We start from the raw sequence: 22,869 nt of genomic DNA on the forward strand, positions 1-22,869 counted from the left end.
GAGATTAAGCTTGGACAGAAGCTCAACAATGCAGTTTGAGCCTCCGAACAATTGCATGGTCCGATGCATTAAAACATTGGGTGGGCTCTGCCCTGCTCTGAAATACATTAAGATCCCTGGCTCAGTCTTGCTTCCTAACTTCATTGTGTCAGCATCTTGGGCCTGCAATAGAAATTGATTGTCGGCACTGCCAATTCCTCCACAAGTGCAAATTTTTTTTTGCTTAGATCAATTCCATCTTTAGAGAGTTCACATTGGAAATGTCTACAAACTTATTATTGAGAATAGACAATTCCATAGTTTGGTCTGAACCATTCCGCAGCCCTGCGCTGACCAATCCATTAACGAGGCATGTCGTAAAAGTACGCAACTTATTTCAGCATTAAAAATGTGTCCTAGCTACACCTCAGGTCTATTGGAATTCCATCATGATCCAAGCGTGCTCCAATAATACACCGGCACTGCCTTAAAATAAACTTGTGGCAATTTAGTGCACAGTTCAGGGGCCGCCCTTTAACCCAGACACATCCCACGTTTATGACACCGTTGTAGTGGAGTAGCAAACCTGGAACTTAAAATTTGATAATGGTTTTACTTATGTATCTTGAAAAATTGTTGATATTCTTTCCTCATAAATTATACTGAGGTTAGTTTTATACAACACCGGGGTATATACGTCATTCTATGAAGCAATAAAATCTTCACAGTTGTTCTAATAAGTAGGGACCGGAAAAATTTGCGGGTTCAATGACCTGTAGGATGAACTGCATAGTTCTACGTACACTCGGTCAAATGCCACCCACTCATTGGCTGCTGTCGTGTGAGACGTTCCAGCATAGCAGCCTGTGATTCGATAAAGCTTTGGTTGGGTGTTCCTCATTGGCCCAGAGTAATCCAGGTGAGTTGTGAGTCAATAGCAGAGGCAGCACTGAGGTATAACTATTTGTGTTTTAGCCTATCGCGAAATGAATTAGTGAATTTTTCAGGTCTCTACTAATAAGTAATCATCGAAAACTCATGGAAATCGGAAGGTATTGATTGGCACTTTAAATCACATTCTTATAACAATAATTTAATTCTTAATTTTCCCATTTAAGTCAATTTTTTTTTTCACGGAACAACAGGGTAAACGAGTAAAATAAAAAATGGAAAGGACTGGTGCGAGGTGCCTGTAGGCGCAAGGCCTTGAGCGCTAGTGCAGCCCTGATGATACCTGAGCTGTAGAGGGGAAGCCCCTTGCAACCAGGGTGTGTATGCAACCCACAACACCGGGGTGCTCGCATGGAAGTCAAGAGACGTGTCACAGGGGCAGCTGCTCGCTCCAGGGATGTTGTCTCTCTGACTTGTCGGCAGGCAGCCTTGCGGGAAACGACGATAGTCGCCCCCTAACATCCAGTTATGCCCAAAACCCCCAATGCAAACAAAAATGTCCAAGTGCTTAATAGATATTTTCTACTCTTCCAACTCTTCTTCCTGAGCCATCCTTCTATTCCCGTAGCCAACCCGCATGTAAATAATGCATGAAATTTTGCATCCCGCATGTAAGTGCCCAGGGTTTTCCCTGTGTCTGTGCAGGTTTTACCAGGTCCCAACTTATCTAGTTTATAGTCTAGAATAGTCAGTGAGGGGAGTTAGTCATGGCGCCAATTGCTGGCATGGCATGTCCAATCCCCCTCCTAGCACATGATGCATGCTCCCTCTCCCGCATGGCTTAAACCCTGCATGTTTAGAGCGTATAGGCTTCGGCCTGAGACGCACTTAGAGTCTATCCCTAGCTAGACCCCTCCCAAATAAACTTAGTTTTAATTTAGGTTAGAAAAAAAAAAGTCTCTGACTTGTGGGTAGGCAGCGAGCGCTCTGGGCACCCTCCTTCCCCTTCCTTTCCAGTTTCCCCTAAAACATCATAAATCTGTACGAGTTTTATCTTATTTATTACTAGTTCTCAAAACTTCACTTTATGCAACCAAACACTAAGGTTTTTCAAAGACATAGGCTGTCTGTCTTTTTTTTTTTTCGTAATTAAATTTTAATAAATGGTTTGTTGAAATTTTATACGGCTGTTAACTACCATGGTAAAACATGAATTGTAGTGTACTGTATTTTGTTAAACAAGTTTTAAATCTATTTATAAAGTATTTGGTTGAAGGCCTAATATTTTTATGTCCACTGCAATAGTTAGTATAAACTAATATGTATTTTTGAAAAATAAAATAATTAGAGGACGTTAAAAAAAAATTATTTTTCCCGTTCCTAAAAATATTTTGTCCTATTGGTTTCGCACCTCAAATTCTGCCGCCTCTCAACAACTGGCGCTCTGGGCAAACGCCCAGTTGGCCTGCTTGTTGGGGGGGGGGGGGGGGGGGGGTGGATGGCAGATGACCCATGTCACATCTTCAAGCGAATCAGTTCTCAGAGTTCCCTGGGTCAGGAAGAGTCTGGGAAAATCAGGAATTAGAAAATTGTTCGGCATAAGTTAGTAATTTGGTGTACGTATTATACAACATATGACTCGATCCCACACACCAGGTTGATATTTTTTTCATCATTACTTTTAAAGGGCTTTTTCTAAAATTTTAAACTCGAAACATTTTATGTATTTGTTGTCATGTCACAAATATTTTCAACAGATATATTCACTAAGGGTAATATTGTGTGTGTAAAAACGTGCAACAAGTCTTTGTTATTACATATCATCACTTGTGCTTTTTTTACACCCATGATAAGTGAAAATCTTTCTAAAAAAATATTTATTTGCAGAACAAAATATTCAAGGGAGGTAACAAGTCAAAATTTTAGAAAAGCCCTTAAAAATAAGGTAATGATGAAAAAATGAAAAAAGCAACATGGTTTGTGAGACTGAGTCTTAATTCTGGAATTTCACTTTAAATCATTGTAGCTTTAATCAGGGAAATTCTGCCCCAAAAAAGTTTTGTTAAAAATTAAAATTGTATGTTGGAGAAAAGTTAAAGAAGCCCTTATTTCCCATAGTCTTTATTTTTACTCTCCAACTCTGTGTAATGAGGAATTCAGTGATTATAAGAGACACATTTTTTGAAAATTATGAACATTCAGTGCCTTGCAAATTTGTTCTAACATGTTGTGCTGCCCTAGAGTGATTTAAATGACTAAAGAAGAACTATCCTTATTTTGATGAGAAAAAGTCAAGACTTTAAATGATCTATTTTTGTTGGTAAAAATTTGCACTTTTGCTAGACAGGATTTGTTTTCAGAAATATGTTGGGATTGCTTGATTTTGAAATTTAATTTTAAGTATATTTTCTCCTCAAAAAATTTCTAAATTTATGGCTATCAAAGTGCATTTAATACACACGCTCTATCAATGTTACAATCAATGTTACTTTTGCAAACTTATCATAACCCAAGCATTTTAAATTCTCAGCATTAGGATGATAAGGTGGTGATCTAAATGAATGATTGGCTTCACCAGTTTTTTTTTTTAATTCAACATAATTTCAGTCTCAGAGTTCTTTTACAGAGTATTGTTTCATCAGCCTTCCTGAAATGGCTCAGACTGACATATTAGTTCAATAGGGCATTTAAGTTCCGTAAGCCCCCATGATGCCAAACACGTGGTAGTCGTAATGAAAGTCACAGTAAATCACTACTGGACTCCAACCCGTTATCGCAGCTGTGGTTTTGGTCCAGCCAGTTTTGCCTCTCACGAGGAACTTCAGGCCACCCGAACTTGTGTTGTGTGTGTGTGTGTCGCTCGTGTTGGAGTGTGACGGGACGTTGCAAAAAAGGGGGGGGGGGGGTGGGGGGAATTCTCTGGGCGCTCCGTTGTTGCACCCCTCCAGTTGGACCAACACCAGCAAGTTCCTGCTTGTTAGCCTCTTTGTTAGCCTCTCAGCTCTCAACTTGTACTTTCTGGCGACTGTCTTCCGCCAGGATACCAAGATATAACTAGACGGTGGTTTTGTGAACATCAGCCAATTTTTTTTTTTTTTTTTTTTGGTTACAACCCATGTACAGAAATACCTGGATCCAAGAAACCAGGACAGTATTTAAATTGTAATAAGTTAACTCCAATTAGGTACATACTGATATTGTTCCAATTTGCTACATAGGTACTGTTTAATACTTTAATATTAAAATAAAATCTAAAAGCATAACTGCTCACAAAAGTTTTTTTTTTTTGGTCGCTGTCTCCTAGATTTTTTGACTGGCTCCTAAACTTTGAGAGTTTTTGTAGAGGCCTGGCCTGGCTTCTTTTCAAAATGCTGTTCGTGGGAACACAATATTTGTTCAAAGTGTAGGTTTGTGTTATCCTGTAGATACTACCTGTTCTTATACAAAGAATTGCAAATTACCTGCGAAAATTTTTCATCGTACCTGTTAGATTTTTACGCTCAGTTTGTTTATGCAACATTTTTCCAGATATTTGGATCTAAAAATAGGTAGTGCGTGGCTGGGGAGATAAACAAGCCAACATAATGGCAGGCAACACCGATCACGTTACTGCTACGGCCATTTAAAAAGGTAAATTTTGTTTAGATTTGGCATACTAGGTATTATCTTTGTAATTTATGGTTATGCTCATACTGAAATCAAGTAACTGCCATATATCTATAACTGTATTACCATCTGGAGTATCGTGATGAAGTATGATGTAGTAAAACTCTGCATATTTGTACTCTGCATTTTTATTACTATTAGCAAAAGACTAGCCTATAATTTGTTTGCTAACAGTTCTATTTTTGGCTTGACAGCTTGGGTAAATAGAGGGGTTTATTTTTTTTTAGCTCTAAAAGTTTTTTTTGGTATTTCATATTTTTAATTGTATTTACCCTGATTGTGTCGGGGACGCAACCCCCCTTCCATGTTGGAAGGAAGGCGGGTTACACTCGGATCATATCTGCTTGATGTGTTCTGCGTCGTGCGGGTGACAGGGAAGTCTGCTCTCTGACCCCCCCCCCCCCTCCCCCCGCCACCTCGACACGGGTGTACAGCGAACAGAAGTTATACTAGGAAATTATACACGCTCCAGACCTGCCATCATGCTTCTTTTGGTGTTTGAAAATTTTATAGCATAACTTCTGTTGACTGTACATCCACGTTCAGCTGGTGTAGTAAACCATCCTGAATCACGCGTGAACGAATGACTATTACGCATATAACACAGATAATATCAGGTAATGGCCAAGCTCCAGGTGTTGCCATGGCGCGAGCACATAAACATATACGTTAGTTTTTTTTGTACCACGCGTATCAAATGAGAAGGCAACGTCAAAAATCAGATAATTTTAATAACTGTTAATTATTGTAAAGCAATTTTATCTCACCTTATTGAATTGTGTTGCTTTGTTAAAGTAAATTAAAGAAAAGAAGTCCTTGTGGCAGTTGCTAAAGCATTATGCTCACTTGGCGAGATAATATTGGTGGTTGGTTTGATCGCAGCCTAGCAAATGAATGTATTCTAATGTATGAGCATATAGTTGGTATCAAAATGGCTTAAGTAATCTTGGTCATCATTGAGTTTGAGTTTTTACATGCATATCTTTTCCATGGGATCCCACTGAATGAAATTACTCTATTTTGTTTATTGAATAAATGTTGTTTATTTAAGTAATGTTGAGTTACTCTTTTGAAAATTTAAATGTAATTAAGAATTAAGTAAAGAAAGCTAATTTAATAAGAGCTTGATCTCTTGATCAGTAAAATTCTAGCACCAACCCTATACTCTACCACTGGGTAATCTTTTTGTTTTACGTTTAGCAAGGGACGAGAAGAACACATTTCAAAGAGAAAGCTGCTGGAATGTTTTATAAGGAGGAGGTTTATATTAATATGAGGATTGAGGGCCGCACCTACGTGGACCGTCGAAAGGAAAGAACCCACCAAATAAAAAAATTGCCAAGATATCTAAATGGCATCTGTTTGTAAACAGTATAAAAAGAGAAGTTTAGGTCAATATGGTAGCTCTGTTTTTGGATTTCATTTCAAAACGTGTTTCTTTTGGAGAGTGAGGGCGATATTCCAAAAAGGTTTGGGTAAGGTTGCGAACAAGCACTGTCTTGTTGGGATACAACAGTAACCTAACTCTTGGGTCCTATTCCAGAATGTGTCGAAACCGAATCCTGGTAAGGAAACAAATAAGCAACCGTTTTAATAAACAGTGCCCTGTGCGAGGCTAGAAAATGCTTTCAACACATTATAGCGGGTACAATTTTTCTGCAAAAATACTAGAGATAGCAGCACCATCATACAAAAATAGAACAACTTTTCAAATTTTCTCTAGTATTTTTTAAGTTGTGATTATTTCTTGTTATGACCATTGAACTTTTATGCATTCCAGGATAGTTTTGCTATCATAAAGCATTTGGCACACCAACATGATTGGTACGTCCACAGATTACATGATAGTCTCTATTTACGAGTTAATGGCTCCACATTCGGGTTTGTCATCTGGACGAAAAGCAAGCTATGCGCATGCGCGGAATTTGGGCAGCCAATTGTCAACAAATTGCCAACAGATAGGACATCAAAATAAATTCCTTAAAAATAAGGGACTGGCCGTGTCCTACCGTGCATTAGGGATACGGTTAGAGTACAGGTGTAGCATGTTGGACACCTAAACCCTTATATTTTGCCTTGGAACACCAGCAGACAGTTGCTAAAACAATTGTTTTCAGAATAATTCCAAGGTACGAAATTCCCTTATTGGATTCTTGAAACCACTATAGGAAATTACATTGCATCTTTGTCTTCATTTCAATGCCACGAAATGTTATGACAAATTGTCAAAGTTTTATGCGTAAGACAGCGTGCTAGTTAATGGTCTTGCACCGCGATACTGCAGAAGGTGCACTATGAAGTGTTGCATGTATCATTCTGCCTCACTGACAAATGAACCTCTCGGCTCCTCGGTGACAGAGATCGCTGACGCATCACGCTCAAGTGACGAGAGAGTTGTGGGCTTGATCCCGTCAGTCCGGCATGACTCAAAATTGAGAGACTTGAGTCGATGTGCAAGTGATTTGGAGCTAGCAATAATCTTGGCAATCATGTTTCGGTCTTTGGTGCCATATTGACTATTCAGTTTTTTTTTTGTCCATACTACTATTTAAAGACTATTACTGTAAATTTACCAACGTAGCTCTTTGGCATTTTTTGTTTGGTCACAAATTTTGGTATAAGATTTTTACTAAACACTTATTTGTAAGCAGTAAATACATTTCAGGTGACAGAATTTGAAATAAAACATGAAAGGTAAGAGAGCTATCAAGGAAAAAAAGCCGTTAAATGATTGTAATGACAAGAAAAATGAAATAAACGTGGCGCACGAGACAGATCCAAAAGTGTCTCTGCAGAACTGTAATATAAGCCACCTGGCATACAGACATATGAGCACATTCCTGGCCGGATGGCTCGCGGAGCGGACGTGTAAACTGCAGTCTGCCCGTGCTTGCTTGGGCACCGCGCAGGAGGTGCGGAAGCAGTTCACCAGCAGCATCCAGATCCAGGCGGCGGTGCGCAGCTTCCTGGCGAGGCAGCGGCAGAAGAGGCTCCAGCGGCAGGCGTTCGACGAGCTGCTGGCGTGCCATGCGGCCCAGCGGGCGCCCGCGGACGCCCCCCTCGCCGCCCTCGCCTCCCGGCTGCTCTTCTTCTATGCTGAGGAGGACTGTGGTCGGCTGGTGAGTTGAGGCTCCTGGGTTGGGGTCCTGACACCACCGCACGACGCCGAGCCAGTACGCAAGTGGCTCGGAACCCACTACCTACCGTGACAGGCCTCTGATCCAGCATTCTTTGGCTTGGCACATCCTGTAATCGGGCACCAGTCAAGCCGATCACGGCGGCTCGTATTCGAGATTTTTTAAATGTTATCCCGGCTGTCGACCTGGGCCACGTTAACTTTTCTTTGCTAAGAATACCAGTTCCTTGATTGTTAACTTTATCGTTGGTTGTCATTACAGTACTGTTTCCCAGCAGGTTGCATTTCGCGTTCCACGGGCACATTTCCGTAGTAATGATTTTTTTTAACAAAGATCAATGGGACATATGTAATTTTTTTTTTTCCGTGGAGTACTTTATCACAACATATTTTAAATGTCATTGTAATTTTTATAAAATATATTTTATTTGGGTATTTCCAATAAAGTTACATGTAAAAAGCATGTGAGTATGTGGAATGTTGCAGAAAACAGGATTTCTCAATAAATCGTGTGCTCTTTTCTTAAAAGTTTTTGTGAATGAGTCCAAAGAACCTTTTGAACTTCTAAGAGTATTTATATTAAAATATTGTACATTAGAGCTGCAATAAAGAGCATGTACCGAAGAGAAAATTAGTTCAATAATGTAGCTTATTACTTTTCTACACTGCGTAGACAGAACTTAAAGTTACCTATTCCTCTATTTTATTAAAAAAAAATTACACATATCTTTGGAATTGTTTGCTTCCATATCTGGTAGAACTTGTATAAGAAGTAACAATTAGATAAGGTATCGCCGTTAGTTGTAGTTCTGCGATGGAATGTCGGGGTCGTGTGCGCGTGGCAGGTGGCGCTGTGCCAGCTCCTGCTGAGGGCGCACGCGGACGTGCTGCGCGCGGCCGGCCGCCCGGGCGACGCCTGGGCCTGGCGCCTGCCCCGCCTGCTGAGCCTGTGTGCGGCGCTGGCGGCCGGGGGACGGGACCCCCTGGCGGTGCCGCTGCGTGCCCTGGAGGTGTTCACGTCGCCCGAGGCGTGCCGGGACGCGCTGGGCTCGGGGGACCGGGCGACGGCCCACCTGGCGGGCTGCTTCGCCGGCCTGGTGCGCCGGGGCTACTTCGCCCAGCTGCGCCGCCTGCTGGACGCCAGGGTGCCGCCCCTGCTGGGCGCCTGCCCCGCGCCGCCCACGCCGCTGGCCGGCTGCCTGCTGGAGCTGCTGGCGCGCCCACTCCGCCTGGCGGCCGGCGCGCCCGACCCCGACTACAGGTGCACTCCCGTTGCTTTCATATCTGGGGTACGATACACGTCAAGTACACATATATATATAGTCACAAAAAACAAAAACACAATATATACAATTTCACAAAAAAAAACAAAAACACAAAATATACAATTACATATTTACTTACAAGTTATTAATTACAGCATATGAAACTACTGAAAGTATAATTAAAAGTGAAACAGAACATATAACACATAGTTAGTGTGCAATAAAGATAGATATGGCATAAATTACACGTGGGTTTGAAATTATCCAATTGGCCGATCAAATCATCAAATACCAATTAATACTTCATATTTGAAGGATTCAGTGTTCAAGGAAAAAGATTTGAAGTAAAATATTAGAGGAAATAAAGTAAATTGCAAATTTCGATACTGACGACATCTGAACTTTACTACGTCAATTTTTTTTTCCATGTCTATCCATTAACCATTCACCAAGATACTGTGATTTAAGCGTGGGGTGCATGGTGTCAATAGTTATAAATATTTCATTGACAGATAGTAGAAGGATTATCATTTTGATAATATCTTAAAAAGCACCCCACACTTTTTTTTTACAATAAAATACATTTTTTTCTTATTTACCCTATTCTTAATTCAAATTTATTAAAATTTATTTTCTATTTTTTAGTTGGATTTTCTATAAAAGTGTGTTTTTTTAGTTTTTTTAACTATTATTTATTTTTTAGTAACCAACAAAAAAAATTTCACGATTGAATCTTTAGGTGAGTGATTGTTTTAAAGCTTTGCAACAAGTGCGAAGCTTCAAATCAGACGCAAAGCTTTGCATCACGAACGAAGCTTCAAATAAAATGAATATATAGCAAATTTCCTGGCGAGGTCTAAACGAGTATTGAAATGTGCTTCGGTTGATTCGCATAGTTGAAGCTTCGCACAGGCCTATTGTGAGGCATGGCGGTGGCTCCAGAAGTGTTGGGATGAAGATCTTTGCCTGTATGCTGGGGAAATATACATAGCCACCTCACTAGTAGTATCTGTCGTGACCGCCAAGGTGTGGCGAGCAAGTCGGTGCAGTTCTCAGCAAGTCGGTGTTGCCGTGTCGCAGCGACCTGGTGCTGCGCGGGCTGAGCCGCCACGTGCTGGCGCCGCGGCACAGCGAGGCCGTGCAGTTGTTCGTGGTGCCGGCGCTGGCGGAGATGGCGGGCTTCCCATTCCACCGGCTGGTGTCGGCGCTGCGCGACGTGGGCGCGGGCGACGACGTGCCGTGCTCCAGCTGGCTGCTCTTCTCCGTGCTGGCGCTCGAGAGGAAGCACTTCGGTGAGGCCCTGGCTCGGGGAGACCACTCAGACATTCGGAAATTCATTGAAATTCTTCAGTGATTGTAATTTGAGGGGGGAAATATGATGCTCCAGTATGCCATCGCCCTAGGGGTCGTCCATTAATCACGTGATGTTTTTTTAGCCCCCCCTCCCCCCTAGTGATTTGTGGTGAGTTTTAGACTACTACGCCCCCCCCCCCCCCCTCCAATAAATCACGTGTATTTTTTTGGTACAAAATATTTTTAAAAATTTCAGAATATTATCTTTAAATATAGGTATAATCTAATTCAATCATGGAAAATTAAGCACAGTGATAAAAATGTCCAGACACACATTAAGGTTGCAGGTTTATTCTCACTGGCATAAAAATAATAAAGGAAAGGCTTATGTGTGATTTACGCATGTATTCGGTGCCAAAATCACAGTCTTACTGGTGACTGGCACGCCGAGCCGGGTGGTTCATGTTGCGGCGGGCGGGAATATTGTTGCCTGGCTACGGCGAGTCAAGGTCACTTGTTGCTTTTCAGTTCAGTAGAAATCGGGCGAAAAAATTAATACACGTGATATCTCTCTACACCCCCCTCCCCCCTTGTGATATTTTGTGATTTTTCCCTCCCCCCCCCCCCCCTTTTCAATCCTCACATGATTAATGGACGATCCCCTATTACTAAAAAATTGGAAAAATTAATTGAAATTCGTTAGTGATTGTAATTTGAGGGGGGAAATATGATGCTCCAGTATGCCATCGCCCTATTACTCAAAAATTGGAAAATTTAATTGAAATTCTTCAGTGATTGTAATTGAGGGGGAAATGTGATGCTACAGTATGCCATCACTAGGGACATGCAAATTTCGCATTTACGATAAAACAAATTTTTACGCGAAATTCGTAAGTTTAACACAAATAACCTCACTTTTACATAATTTCTGATACCGCGAATTTTTTTTGCGAAATACGTTTGTTTACCAAGAATAACCACACTTTACGGCCATTTGGTAACTTAAAAAAAGTAAATAAATAGCCGTTGTCACCACTGATAACACCATCAACGTAAAGACTACACTTGCCAATGTTTACGTTTCATTATTTATTTGATACGACGCGTTCTTGGCGAACTGCACTCGTGCACTAAACGCTCATGTCTCGAAGGCACGTTTACAGAGTCAAAGAGTAATGTACGGCCATTTTGTTGGATATTTTGTGCGTTACAGCGCTTGTGTCACGAAGCAAATTATAAATTACGCACAACTGTTCATCTTGCATGTACTATGGACTGTGCAAACTTTTTTCATTTTGTTCTCTTAAAGTAAACAAACTTAACAATTACGTTTTATGTTTAAGAATGATAATTTTTGTTTAAAAATGTTGTATACAGTGCAACTATTTTATAAAAACTGTAGTTTGTGATAGAAAACGTCTTCATATTTCTCAGCATAGGTTTGAAAGTGTAAAATATGCCGAAACCTCAAGCAATCACCAAACTTCGTGAGCGCGAATTTCGTGATAGTGGATTATATGCGAGGGTAAATACGTAGTTGGGCAATATGTGTTAAAAAAAATTTTTTTAAATCCGAAAATACTTTAATAACGAGGCTAGAAGACAGGAGCTAGCCAAACGCTCATATTTTGCATAGTGAGCTTACCAAGGTGCAGCGCAACTTTGGAAACATGAAGGAGTGCATTTTTTTGACGAAACAAAACAAGTTTTGGACCACATGAACACCACGAAAGCAGCTGCTGTGAAAATAAGTGTAGTGCAAGTGTCTACAAAATCTCTGGTGAAGCTTACCAGCTTGATGGCTACAGATCCAAGCAGACTTGACTTTGAAACACTGACTGTCTTTAATCCAAAAAATATTTTGATTACGGACGTGAGCCCTATTTTGCTTGCTAAGTTGTGTAAAGTTTCTACTCTGAAAGAAATGGACCGCCAGGAGCTGATCACCAGTTTTGGAGAGTTAAAACAGATAGTTGAGAAACAAATGAAGGAAAGCAGTGTGGATGTAGTGAAGGCACTTCAAGTTTTAAAACTTTCACAACCTGAATTTTCTGACAAGTGCCTGGAAGCAGTGTGGATGTTGTGTGCATACGTTGATTCGGAACGCTTCTCGTTACAATACAATAATGTTCTCACTGACAAGAGAACTAATTTGAAACAAGAAAATTGAGCTACAATGGCTATTTTTTCATTTGAAAGTTAAATTTTGTGTCAAAGTACTTTGGTTCTGAAATTATTGGGTTGATTTAATTTAGAATCTGAGTTCTTAAACTTGTGTCTTTTTAACCTTTATTTGTGTAATTTTAATTTATAATGTTTCAATTGATAGTGCAATTATATTACAATGTTCTCTTAATATTTCTTACACTTGAAATTGTAAAAATAAAAAAAAATAATAACCCCACTTTTAGGTAAAAATAACACCGATTTTAAGGGAAAATAACACCACTTTTCATCACAAAATAAACACACCTTTTGCATGTCTCTAGCCATCACACTTTATTTTTTCTCTCCAGATGGTGTTTAAGTGCACAGTCATGCACGTGCTGTATGCAAGGTTCTGTTTGAGCTAGTGCAGCGATAGGGATGATGGAGGCTGGATTGTCTTTATTTCTTTCAGAAAATTGTTAAATAGGTGAATTATTTAAAAAAAAAATGTTCAGGGAAATTTTTAATTTTGGTCATGGAAAGAGATGGAAAAACCAGGAAAATTTTTATATAGATTTTTGTGGACCTTCTGTATTTAGAAAGTTAGAGCATGTCTGGAAAATGTCAGTGAAAGTCAGTGAGTATCTAAAAAAAAAAGTGAATATAAGCTAGGAAGGGTTAGGTTTGTCAGAGAAGGTCTGGAAAGCACCTATGAAAATCAGGGAAAGTCCTTAAAAAAAATTAAAGAAAAGTTTAGAAATTTTTCCCAGGAATGGTAATTTTAAGGCAAATAAAGCATTTAAGCATTATTTTCTTGTAATAAAGGTCGTGAAAGTCAGGAGGAATTAATTGCCCGTGATGAATCATATATAATCAGGAAACTTGAATATGGAAGTAAAAGTTAAATATGTTCAAGGGAACGTCAAAAAAATGTAAATTAAAGTTAATAAATGTTAAGAGTAAGACAGAAAAGATCAGGGATGTTGAAACTGTTCAATTTGCAAACATATTAAGGGATTTGTTTCAAGCTGTGTGCGATTTTGGCGAAATACTTGTGAACACCATGCCAGTTTAATGTAATGCTGGTATTGATTTGTTCAGTTACGAATTTAAGTACTTGTACGCTGTTTGAATCCTCATCCACATATATGCACCTAATTTGTTTATGAGCACACATAAGATCAACACCTGTGGAACCTACACAGGTCAAATCCGCTCGGCTTTCGTCCGCCCAGCTCAGACATAGATAGACCAGAACCTTGCAAGTGATTGGTGCACTTGTGCATTTAACATTTTTTTCCCCTGTCGATCGGTTGTATTTAGGAACTGCATGCATTTATTTCTCTACTAAACATAACTAATAATCTGCTAGTTTCTTCAGAAAATTTATACTGTCATATGGGCACAGCACTATCTGACAGCCAGAGTAAGTTTTTTTTGTATATTTCTCAGTCTTAATGGAGTTTATGAAAGAAGCACGAGTGTGTAGACTTTTCAGAGACTTTTAAGTTGTAAAAAGAAAAATCTTCTTGAAAGTAGATGGGCATTCATCACAGGACAGAGTCACGGACTGGAAGAACCAGGGATGTAATGGAGAAGTAGTGATCGTACAGGCTGATGCATGGAGAAGTAGTGATCGTACAGGTTGATAATGACTGTCAATGATTATTGTGTTTTGTGTAGTAAGACATGATTTTTTTGTCAGAAGCTACAAGAATAAGTGGAAAAGTACTAGTGGAGCAGGAATTAATGATTGTGTTTGCATTTGATGAATTGGACTGAATGTTGTTACATATTTATCTTTCGACTAACAAAGTAATTATTTTTTTATTTTTTTATTTACTTTTTATTTACTATCTGGTTAATTCTCAGACACATGATTTAGTTTCTGTGTCAGCCAGTACCTTATTTGCAGTCTGCATCTGCATTTTTATTTTTTATGGCTGTCTTGAGTGTTTGTTTGATGATAACCAATTAATTTGTAAACTGGTTGAAACAAGATTGTGTTACCAAGACATGATTACACAAAATGTGATGATTACACAAACTGCCAACTAGGCAAGCAATAAATGAATGCCCTTCGCCACAAGCAGAATTGCCAGAGTTTCACAGGTTCAGTATTGTTTGTACACTTCTGACTATGGGTCTATGAGTATGCGAAAAATTTGATATTCAATATTCAGGAATAATTTGAAATTCAATTCAACATTTCAAATCAAATAATGTTTTATTTATTCATTATCAATAGATACACCAAGGGAAACTCATTCTCAAAAAAATTTAATAAGGTAATTCATTGAGCAATTAAGAAATTTTTTCCTGCAACATTATGCATACATTCATTTTGTATTAAACATATAAACTGTGGTGATAATTTAAAAATAATAATATTCATATTTTTGTTTATATAATTAGTTAGATCTACAAAACAATTATCAAATTTAAAATGGTTTGGTTTAAGAAACTGCATTGCCAGATTTTTTTTTTTTTTTTCATTTTACACCTTTCTATTATAGTTCCATACGTATTAATTATCTTTTTTTGTTTTACTGTATTGTAGATCAATATTTCTTGAACTCTTGTGAAGTGGGAAAATAAATTTTCACTGTTTTGTTGAAATTTGAATAGAGAAATATTCAATACCTATTCGTGAATAATTTGATATTATATTCAGTATGATTCGAATAAGGTAAACATTATTCACAGACGATTTTTTTAATTTATCCTTTTTTTTTTATGTGTCACAATAAATTTACGAACCCTGCAAGCAATAATCTACTCAACACACAAATCAAGCGTTTGATTTCAGTTTTGCGTCTCTTACCGTGTCTACGCGACTAGCCGTGTGGAGAAGTCAAAGTCAGCTGGGTTCAAACAGGATGATTGTAACTGGCCGTCCCGGTAGGGACGGACGTGGGCTGCTCGCCCCGGCACGGGGTAGCAGGCATAGTCGTTTGCACATGGGCAAGCCAGGGGTGTGACGCACTGTGAAGAGCCGAGGGCTGACGGCGGTGTGTGTGGTGTCGGCAGCAGCGGCGGGCGAGAGGAGCGGGGAGGGCCAGCTGGTCGGCTACCTGCGGCTGCTGGCTGCCCTCACCTGCAACGTGGGCAAGCTGGGCTCCGCCCCGCGGGGCTCCGACCACACGTCGGACAGCGAGTCGGACGAGGACGTGGTCGAGGCCCGGGTCGACCAGTCCGCCGAGATGCAGGTCGGCTTCTGCTTCCGCCGCGGCCCAGTGTGTCGGTCTCATTGCACGTTCTGAATAACTGTTTTTTTTTTTTTTTTTTTTTTTGGGTATTTTTATTTATTTATTTCTTTATTTATTTTTATTTTTTAGTTTTTCTTCAACAGAAAAAGTTGTTAGCAATGGCGTACGTCCAAAAACTTACATCAAGTCAAGCACTCCCATTGCACAAATCTTTTAAAGATAACATAACTTTTAGCGTCAGCCGTAGTTCCTCAAAAATAAAAAAAATGCACTTGTGAACACTTTTGTTTCGAGGTATTTCATAAACATGCATATTATACTCCCATGATTCTTACAATATATATAATACATAAGTTTAGTACTGTACAACAACATAACTAAATTTGGAGTTGGGGTTACCAAAGCATTACTGTCTCTATGATTTCAAAAATTCTAATTTATAGAGGAAAAAAACAGTTACATAGAAAATTTTGCTGATCCTCAAGTGGATGACTTGTACCCTTTCCATGTGTGTCGATTTGTTAAGTATCAGTTTGAAACCAGTACATCAAAGATCCAGAAAATTGGGAATACCTGCAGATACTGTTACCGAAACGGTGAATTTAAACTTATCTACTGAATGACCAAAATCTAGATCCTTTCTCTTTAGAACTTATTATTTAGCGATTAGAGATCAAGCTGATCTCGTTTTTTTTTTCCAAGGTTTCTCAAAAATCGCTCCGAGTGAATGCTGAGATGTCTATCGCGTAGACAGTGGCCGATTTCTTTTCTGACATTCCTGTCTGTGTCATCATTAGGGCCTTGAAAATTTCGCGAAAAGATCGAGAGAGTAGCTGGAAGTTAAAACACTGTAGCATCGTCTGTGTTTCGTGATTGGGTGAGCTAATTTGAGGTGCATGTCGATTGTTACAACAACCAACCACACTAATTCAGTTTGGAAGCAAACTCGTCCTTAGTGGCTCGTGCAAACAATGCAACGACTTCTCTCGCAGACGGCCGCCAATCACAAGGAAGAAACCGCTGGTGTGGGTATACCTTGTTGCAGTCTAGCAGGCGTTCAGATTTTTTCGCGAAAATTTCCTTCCCCTAGTCATCATGTATTACCTCGCTGTCGAAGAAAACCGACCAGCCCTTCAACCGTGCCGTCTGGCTGACCCGTGTGCCGCAGGTCCTGGAGCAGTGCGTGACCATGCTGAACGACAACCGCAGGGTCGCCAACCTGCTGGCCTCGGTCGACCAGTCGGAGAACCCGGTGGTGCTGCAGGTGCTGTGCAAGCTGTGCCACCACCTGCTCGTCTCCAACAAGTCGGCCGTCCACAAGTACAGGTGTGGGCGCCACCCGGAGAGCGCAGGTTTATCTGCAGCCCCACCTCACTCAGGGCACCCACACTTGCCTGGCAAAGTCGTAGCTGTGGAACTGGAACGTTAAATCTCATGCCACTCCCTGTCCCTTCCCCAACCACAAAATTAAAAAGCCCCTTCAATGGAGGAGGGACTTTGGCATACAGGGATCCAAAGGTGTACAGAGCATCCCACTCTTAGATTGCAGCGTGTGGAAGTAAATGAGCACTTTCTCACTAGCTGTATTCCAGAACATGTCCAAACCGCATCCCACTAAGGAAACAAATCTGCAACTGTTTTAGTAAACAGTGCCCTGCGTGAGGCTAGAAACTGGTTTCAATGTATTCTAGCAGTCATTTCGTAACCTTCAATACAATTTTTACGGCAAAAATACTACAGATAGCAGCACCATCATACAAAAATAGAACTGCCTTTCTAATATTCTGAAGTAGGTACTTTAAGAGTTGTGAATATTTTTGTGAATATTTCTTGTTATGACCATTAAAGTGTACAAAACATATTCCAGGTTGGTTTTGCTATCATAAAGTTTTATTCAGCACACCGAAATGTTTGGTATGTCCTCCGATTAAAAAAATTACTATATATATACAAGTTAATGGTGCCAGACACGAGTTTACTTCTGGACAAAATCAATGAAAAAGCAAGCTCTGTGCATGTGTGAAATTTGAGCAACAGAATTGTTAAGGATAAGACACCAAAATCCGTTTCCTAAAAATAAGGGAATGGCTGGGTCCTATTGTGCACTAGGAATATGGTTAGGGTACAGGTGTGGCATATTAAACCCTATTTTTTCTTGGAATACCGGCCTAAGTATTACATAATGAGTGTAAAAAGTTGCACAATTTTTTTAAATTGTTATCACTTTAGTGACACTTCACGCTTAGTAAATAAATCTCGTAAGAAATTTGTGACAGACAAACAGAGGCAAGAGAGGTATAATATTAAATTTTTAGAAATACAGTAAAAGTCTGTTATAACGTAAATTTATAACGGCGCCAAAAGTTTATGTTATAGCGAATTTTTGTTATAGCCAAAATTAAAATAAAATCATATTTTTGCAGCATTTTTAAAGTATATTATTTTCTCGTTTGCTTTTACTATGGAAATTCACAACCAAAGTAAAGGAAATATACATAAAACTTACTAAAATAACATTTTTAAGGTATATCAGCACTTGCCGACTACAAAATATGAGACCGCGTGGCCGTGATAAGGCCGTCACGCACATCGTGGCTAAGCACACAGCTGTTTGTTTACATGGAGACGGGCGGGCGGGGTCACGCAAGGTCATGCCGGCCGCTTCCTGTCGCTTTGACCGCAGCTGGTTTGCTGGAGACGTGCGCTAAGCTGATGATATCGGGTGCATATTTGCGAAGTTTTGAATACAAAAAAAAATTAAAAAATCTCTAAATTACGTTGGACAACCTTACAAATTATATAAAATAATTTTTCCGACAATTGGTTAGTAACACAAAAATAATCGCTGTACAGACCCTTGGAAAATAACACAAAATTAAAAATCACTTTTTAAAAAACGAATCAATTTTCGTTTACCTTGATTTCACTAGACTTTCGGACAAAATAAACGACTGGACCTCTTGGAAGTTTATCAAATCTTTCGTCGAAGCATTTGTATGCTGATAAAAACGACTGATTGTGTCAAGTGCCTCCATCATTGACGTTTTCGACGGAACAGATACGACACTTGGTTCGTCGTCATCTACAGACGCCGCTTCATTTTGATTAGAAGAGACGAGCTCAACAATTTCCGTGTTCAACTCCCCGCACGCTTACAATGCAAGTGTGAGACGAGTTATGCTCATTTACGGGCTACAGTCGGCGCGATACTAAATAAGTAATGCTCGCAGCGGGGTCGTCTTGCTTTCGTCGCCGCGAGGCAAGCAATGCTCGCTGCGGGGCCCCACCTTGTGCGGTGTTGCCAAGACGGCCACGTCATGCGCGTTGTTTATTTGCCGGACGCGTGGAATTGTGCGAAGCTGTTTTTCATTTATTAAGGAAATTGTAGACGTTTTCTCATTGTTTTAGAGCAAAATTACAGGTGTGTAATCTATCGCTATAGTGAAAATGAGCCCACACTGCATTCGTTATTTCCGAAATTTTTATCCTACGCAGCATATGCAAAACTGACGGTGCCGATGGCAATTATTGTTATAGCGGACTTTACGTTATAGACCGTATTCGCTACAACGGACTTTCACTGTACATAGCTCTTTACTGAGAGTAGTAATGACGTGAAAAAAAAAATACTAAAGGATGTTAAACCCTACCTTAATTAAATTTTCTGCATAACGTGTTTTAAAAAATTTAGTACTTGATCATTAAATACATTCAAGTTATCATTTTAATAAGTTTTCCCTGTTAGTAAGTATAAATTTCGAAATACCCGGACAGACTTGTTAGTGAGGTTCTACCGTGCGTGTGTGGTTCGGCAGGCTCCTGTACATGCTGGCCTTCAAGGCCTCGTTCCTGCGGCACCTGTGGGCGGCCGTCCTCTCCGCACAGCAGACGTCGCTGTTCGGCGGCGGCACTCCGCTGCTGCAGGTGATCTCCCGGGGGGTGGCCCTGTCGCCCGAGGACAGCGACCGCATCGTGCCACTGCTGGCCGTCTTCTGCTCGCTCTTCAGCCTGCTCATAGCCACGCTGCACGACGCCGAGTTCTACGGGGACGGCAACCTGCCAGGTGCGTCAGTCCCGCTTCCGTCCTGGCAGAGTTACCGTGATCCCCCAGATGTAGTAATTGGGGGGGAAATGTCATGCTACAGTCTGCCATCGCTCAGACTGAAAGCATTACATTTAAAATGGTGTATTCAAGGTTCTTTCGGGACTAGGTCAGCAATGGGGGAAGGTGAAAGCTAGATTTTTCTTTATTCATTTCAGAAATTTTGCTAAATCTGTAAATTATTGAAAAAAAAATTAGTTGAAATTTGTAATTTTGGTAATGTATTTGTTTTTCTGAAAATTCAAAATCTGTAAATTATTGAAAAATATCAATTATGAAAACTCGTAATTTTAGTTATTGAAAGTCATTCAGAAGACAGTGAAATTTTATTACACATCTGTGTAAATACACTGCATGCATTACAGAGAAAATGGTACACACTGATGCAATATTAGTACCTCCCGGCTTGTTAACATTAAAACTAATATTTTGTATACTATTAATAATCGTACTAATTTTTAGTACATTTTTTATTTGTTTTTTCTAAGACCATAAAATAGTGTCTTTTGATATTATTATTACAGTTGTTTACATTCTGAAAGAAAAACAAAATATAAATTCAAAATACCTATTCGGTCACAATTAATAACTTGGCATTACATTTCTTATCTTATATGGTTAAACACAGCCAAAATTTTTAATATTATAATATTATACGGAAGAAAAAAATTTGATGGAAAAAAAGGTTTGCAGCCAAGATGGCATTTTTCAGTTACATTTTCTTTGAAGCAAGAATCAAATATAAACATGTAATCAATGCTCATTATAAAGTTGTGTCTAAAACGTTTATGCTCTGGATATATCTGGCAATAGGGCACACTGAATCAAGGACAACGCTAATAGCAGATATTGTGCATTTGAAAAAAAGAGTAAATGCAAATAGATTGCACACTGCAATCTTAAGGGCTTCGTCTGGTCGCGTTGTATCTGTGTTGGTGAGGCTGGAAGATAAGCGCGACGCTCGCTGGTGCTTCTAGCGCGGTGTCTCCTCTGGACTGGCGCGCAGTCTTCTCGTCGACACAGGATAACTGTGGAATTTGAGCGGTAACCGTAACATTACAAGAGGAGAAATGAATTTAAAGGTGTAATGGAAGTCCCTTATGTGCTTACAAGAATCTGTACCGGTTGCTTTAAGCCTAAAAATTACTCTGAAAAAATGCCTTTTAGCTATTTTCACTCTTCTAAAAACACAGCTTAAAAACTTAATCCGAAATCAAAATTACTTTTTGGCCCTCAGGGAATTCTTAAATGCTTTTCATAAACAGACCCCACTCTGATATCTTGAATAGTTTTGAAATAGTGTTGTTGTTCCTGAAGCTCGGAGCACTGTATATGTGCCTGACTAGATGCCGCCCTTAAGGATGAGATGCACTGTAGTAGGGATAGGTGTGTTCTGGTGCAGGGTGGTGGGTGGGGAGCAGGGAGCAAATTCAAGACTGGCTGCCATATTTGGTGACATTGATCTTGAAATATTACACCTGAGACTTACTGTTAGTGAAATTAGACAGCTCAATTAAATTTTTTTTGCTGAAAACTCAAAAAAATTAAATTATATTTTAAAAAGATTGTTAAAATTTTTTATCAAATTAAATAAAAATGTTTTTCGTGCCCCATGAACTTTTTAGATATTGGTTGGATTCCAGCAAGGGCAGTTAAATAAGAATTATATTTATATAATTTTTAATAAAAAAGAAATCTTCATCGAGTTAGGTGTAAATTGGTTTGATTCTTGGTTGATGCAAAAAAGTTTATTTTAGCTTAATAAATAATTTAATTAAATATAATGTCATTTTAATGTTTTACTATAAAAATGCAAAACATCCCAGCTTCATTTCTACTTGAGAAGAAAGCAACATATTGTTAGAAATTAAACTTCTTTATAGTCTGTGATGAGCGTAGGAAAAAAAAGTGTAATAATGCTTAGAGCTTTACAAAAAGTGTGGTGATCAGGTAGAGTGTGGTTTAACTGTATTCTTATTTGGTGCCATGTGTGTTCCACTTGAACTTACAAGGCAATGCTGAGCGATTAGGTGTCACAAGGTCTTGCGGCTGCAGATACACCAATCGCCCATTGCAGAGAATTTTAACAAAACTTAAATCACAAAAACATTTTAAACACCTGAGTGCTTGTTGATTCTTTGCAGTGTTATAATTCACCATGTATTCTTGTCCCTAATAATACTGTGTTGTGCTTGTGAAAAGCTTATGTTGAAACCGATATCTGAATGGCCGGTCAGGAATCGTAACCGCAGTCCTACGGAATGGGAGTCCAGTGCCGTACCTGTAAGCCACCTACCTGAGCGACGCGGAAGGAGCTTAAGGAACGCGTAATGAATGCAAAGAGCACGGCAGCTGCCAGACGACACGCTGCTGCTCTCTTCCAGGGGTGTCGCAGCACGCCATGCCGTTCCACGTGAGGGAGCTGGTGCCCTTGTCGCTGACCTTGAAGGAGGTGTGCCTGGGGCTGGTGGAGCTGGCCTACCCCGACTCCCGGCCCAGCGTGCGCGACGACTACCGCACGGCCCTGCACGGCCGCGACCAGCGCGGCTCCCAGGACACCCAGCTCTGGTCCCACCTCTTCAAGGTCAGCTGCCGCCCGTCGCCGTGGCGACAACATCAAACACCATCTTGTTTAAAACAGCGAAGCCGTGTTGAAAGCTTCTCTGCTTCAAGAAACACTTTTATTTCATTTTAAAATTTGGTTTCAATTGAAATTTTTTATATCATAGGTCTTATATTAAAAAGTACTGTTGGGTCGAGTTATAATTTTCTCTAAACCTAATCTCAAATGCGAATCTCACAAAGTACCCTGAATCCAAACCTCCAATTAAACCTAGGTCACCAGATTCAAAATAAAATAATGTACAAGAACGTGGTGTACACATTCTTGTCTCCCATACTGTTCTATTACCTAAATTCAGGTTTGGAAACCCCCAGCATGTCAGATTTCATCTTTCACTCCATCAAAACGCTCGTTAGCACTTGTGGCAACACGTAGGTAGGTTTTCAGGCCTGTGTGAAGCTCCGACTAAGCGAATCAATTAAAGTCCTCTTCGATATTTGATTTGACTTCACCAGGAAATCGGCTATTCTCTCCATTTATAGCTTTGGTTATGATTCAGTGCTTCACGTCTGATTTGAAGCTTTGCATTTGTTGCGCAGCTTTAAAAAATTGGAAGC

General features: G+C 39.8%; 1 protein-coding gene across 3 annotated transcripts in view; it reads left to right on the forward strand.

Moving 5' to 3' along the window:
- LOC134540084 (ubiquitin-protein ligase E3C) overlaps positions 1-22,869 on the forward strand; it is a 64,555-nt gene that overhangs the window by 1,265 nt on the left and 40,421 nt on the right. For 2 of the 3 annotated variants that reach the window (XM_063382551.1, XM_063382554.1), the window contains exons 2-8: positions 7,446-7,655; positions 8,518-8,933; positions 10,018-10,229; positions 15,409-15,587; positions 16,756-16,913; positions 19,403-19,650; positions 22,074-22,273. In XM_063382551.1, the coding sequence (XP_063238621.1) occupies positions 7,446-7,655; positions 8,518-8,933; positions 10,018-10,229; positions 15,409-15,587; positions 16,756-16,913; positions 19,403-19,650; positions 22,074-22,273 (1,623 nt within the window). The remainder of the gene's footprint in view (positions 1-7,445; positions 7,656-8,517; positions 8,934-10,017; positions 10,230-15,408; positions 15,588-16,755; positions 16,914-19,402; positions 19,651-22,073; positions 22,274-22,869) is intronic. The other variant, XM_063382552.1, reaches the window with a different exon arrangement.

The sequence above is a fragment of the Bacillus rossius genome, chromosome 16, assembly GCF_032445375.1.
Source record: "Bacillus rossius redtenbacheri isolate Brsri chromosome 16, Brsri_v3, whole genome shotgun sequence".
In the NCBI taxonomy this organism is placed as follows: Eukaryota; Metazoa; Arthropoda; class Insecta; order Phasmatodea; family Bacillidae; genus Bacillus; species Bacillus rossius.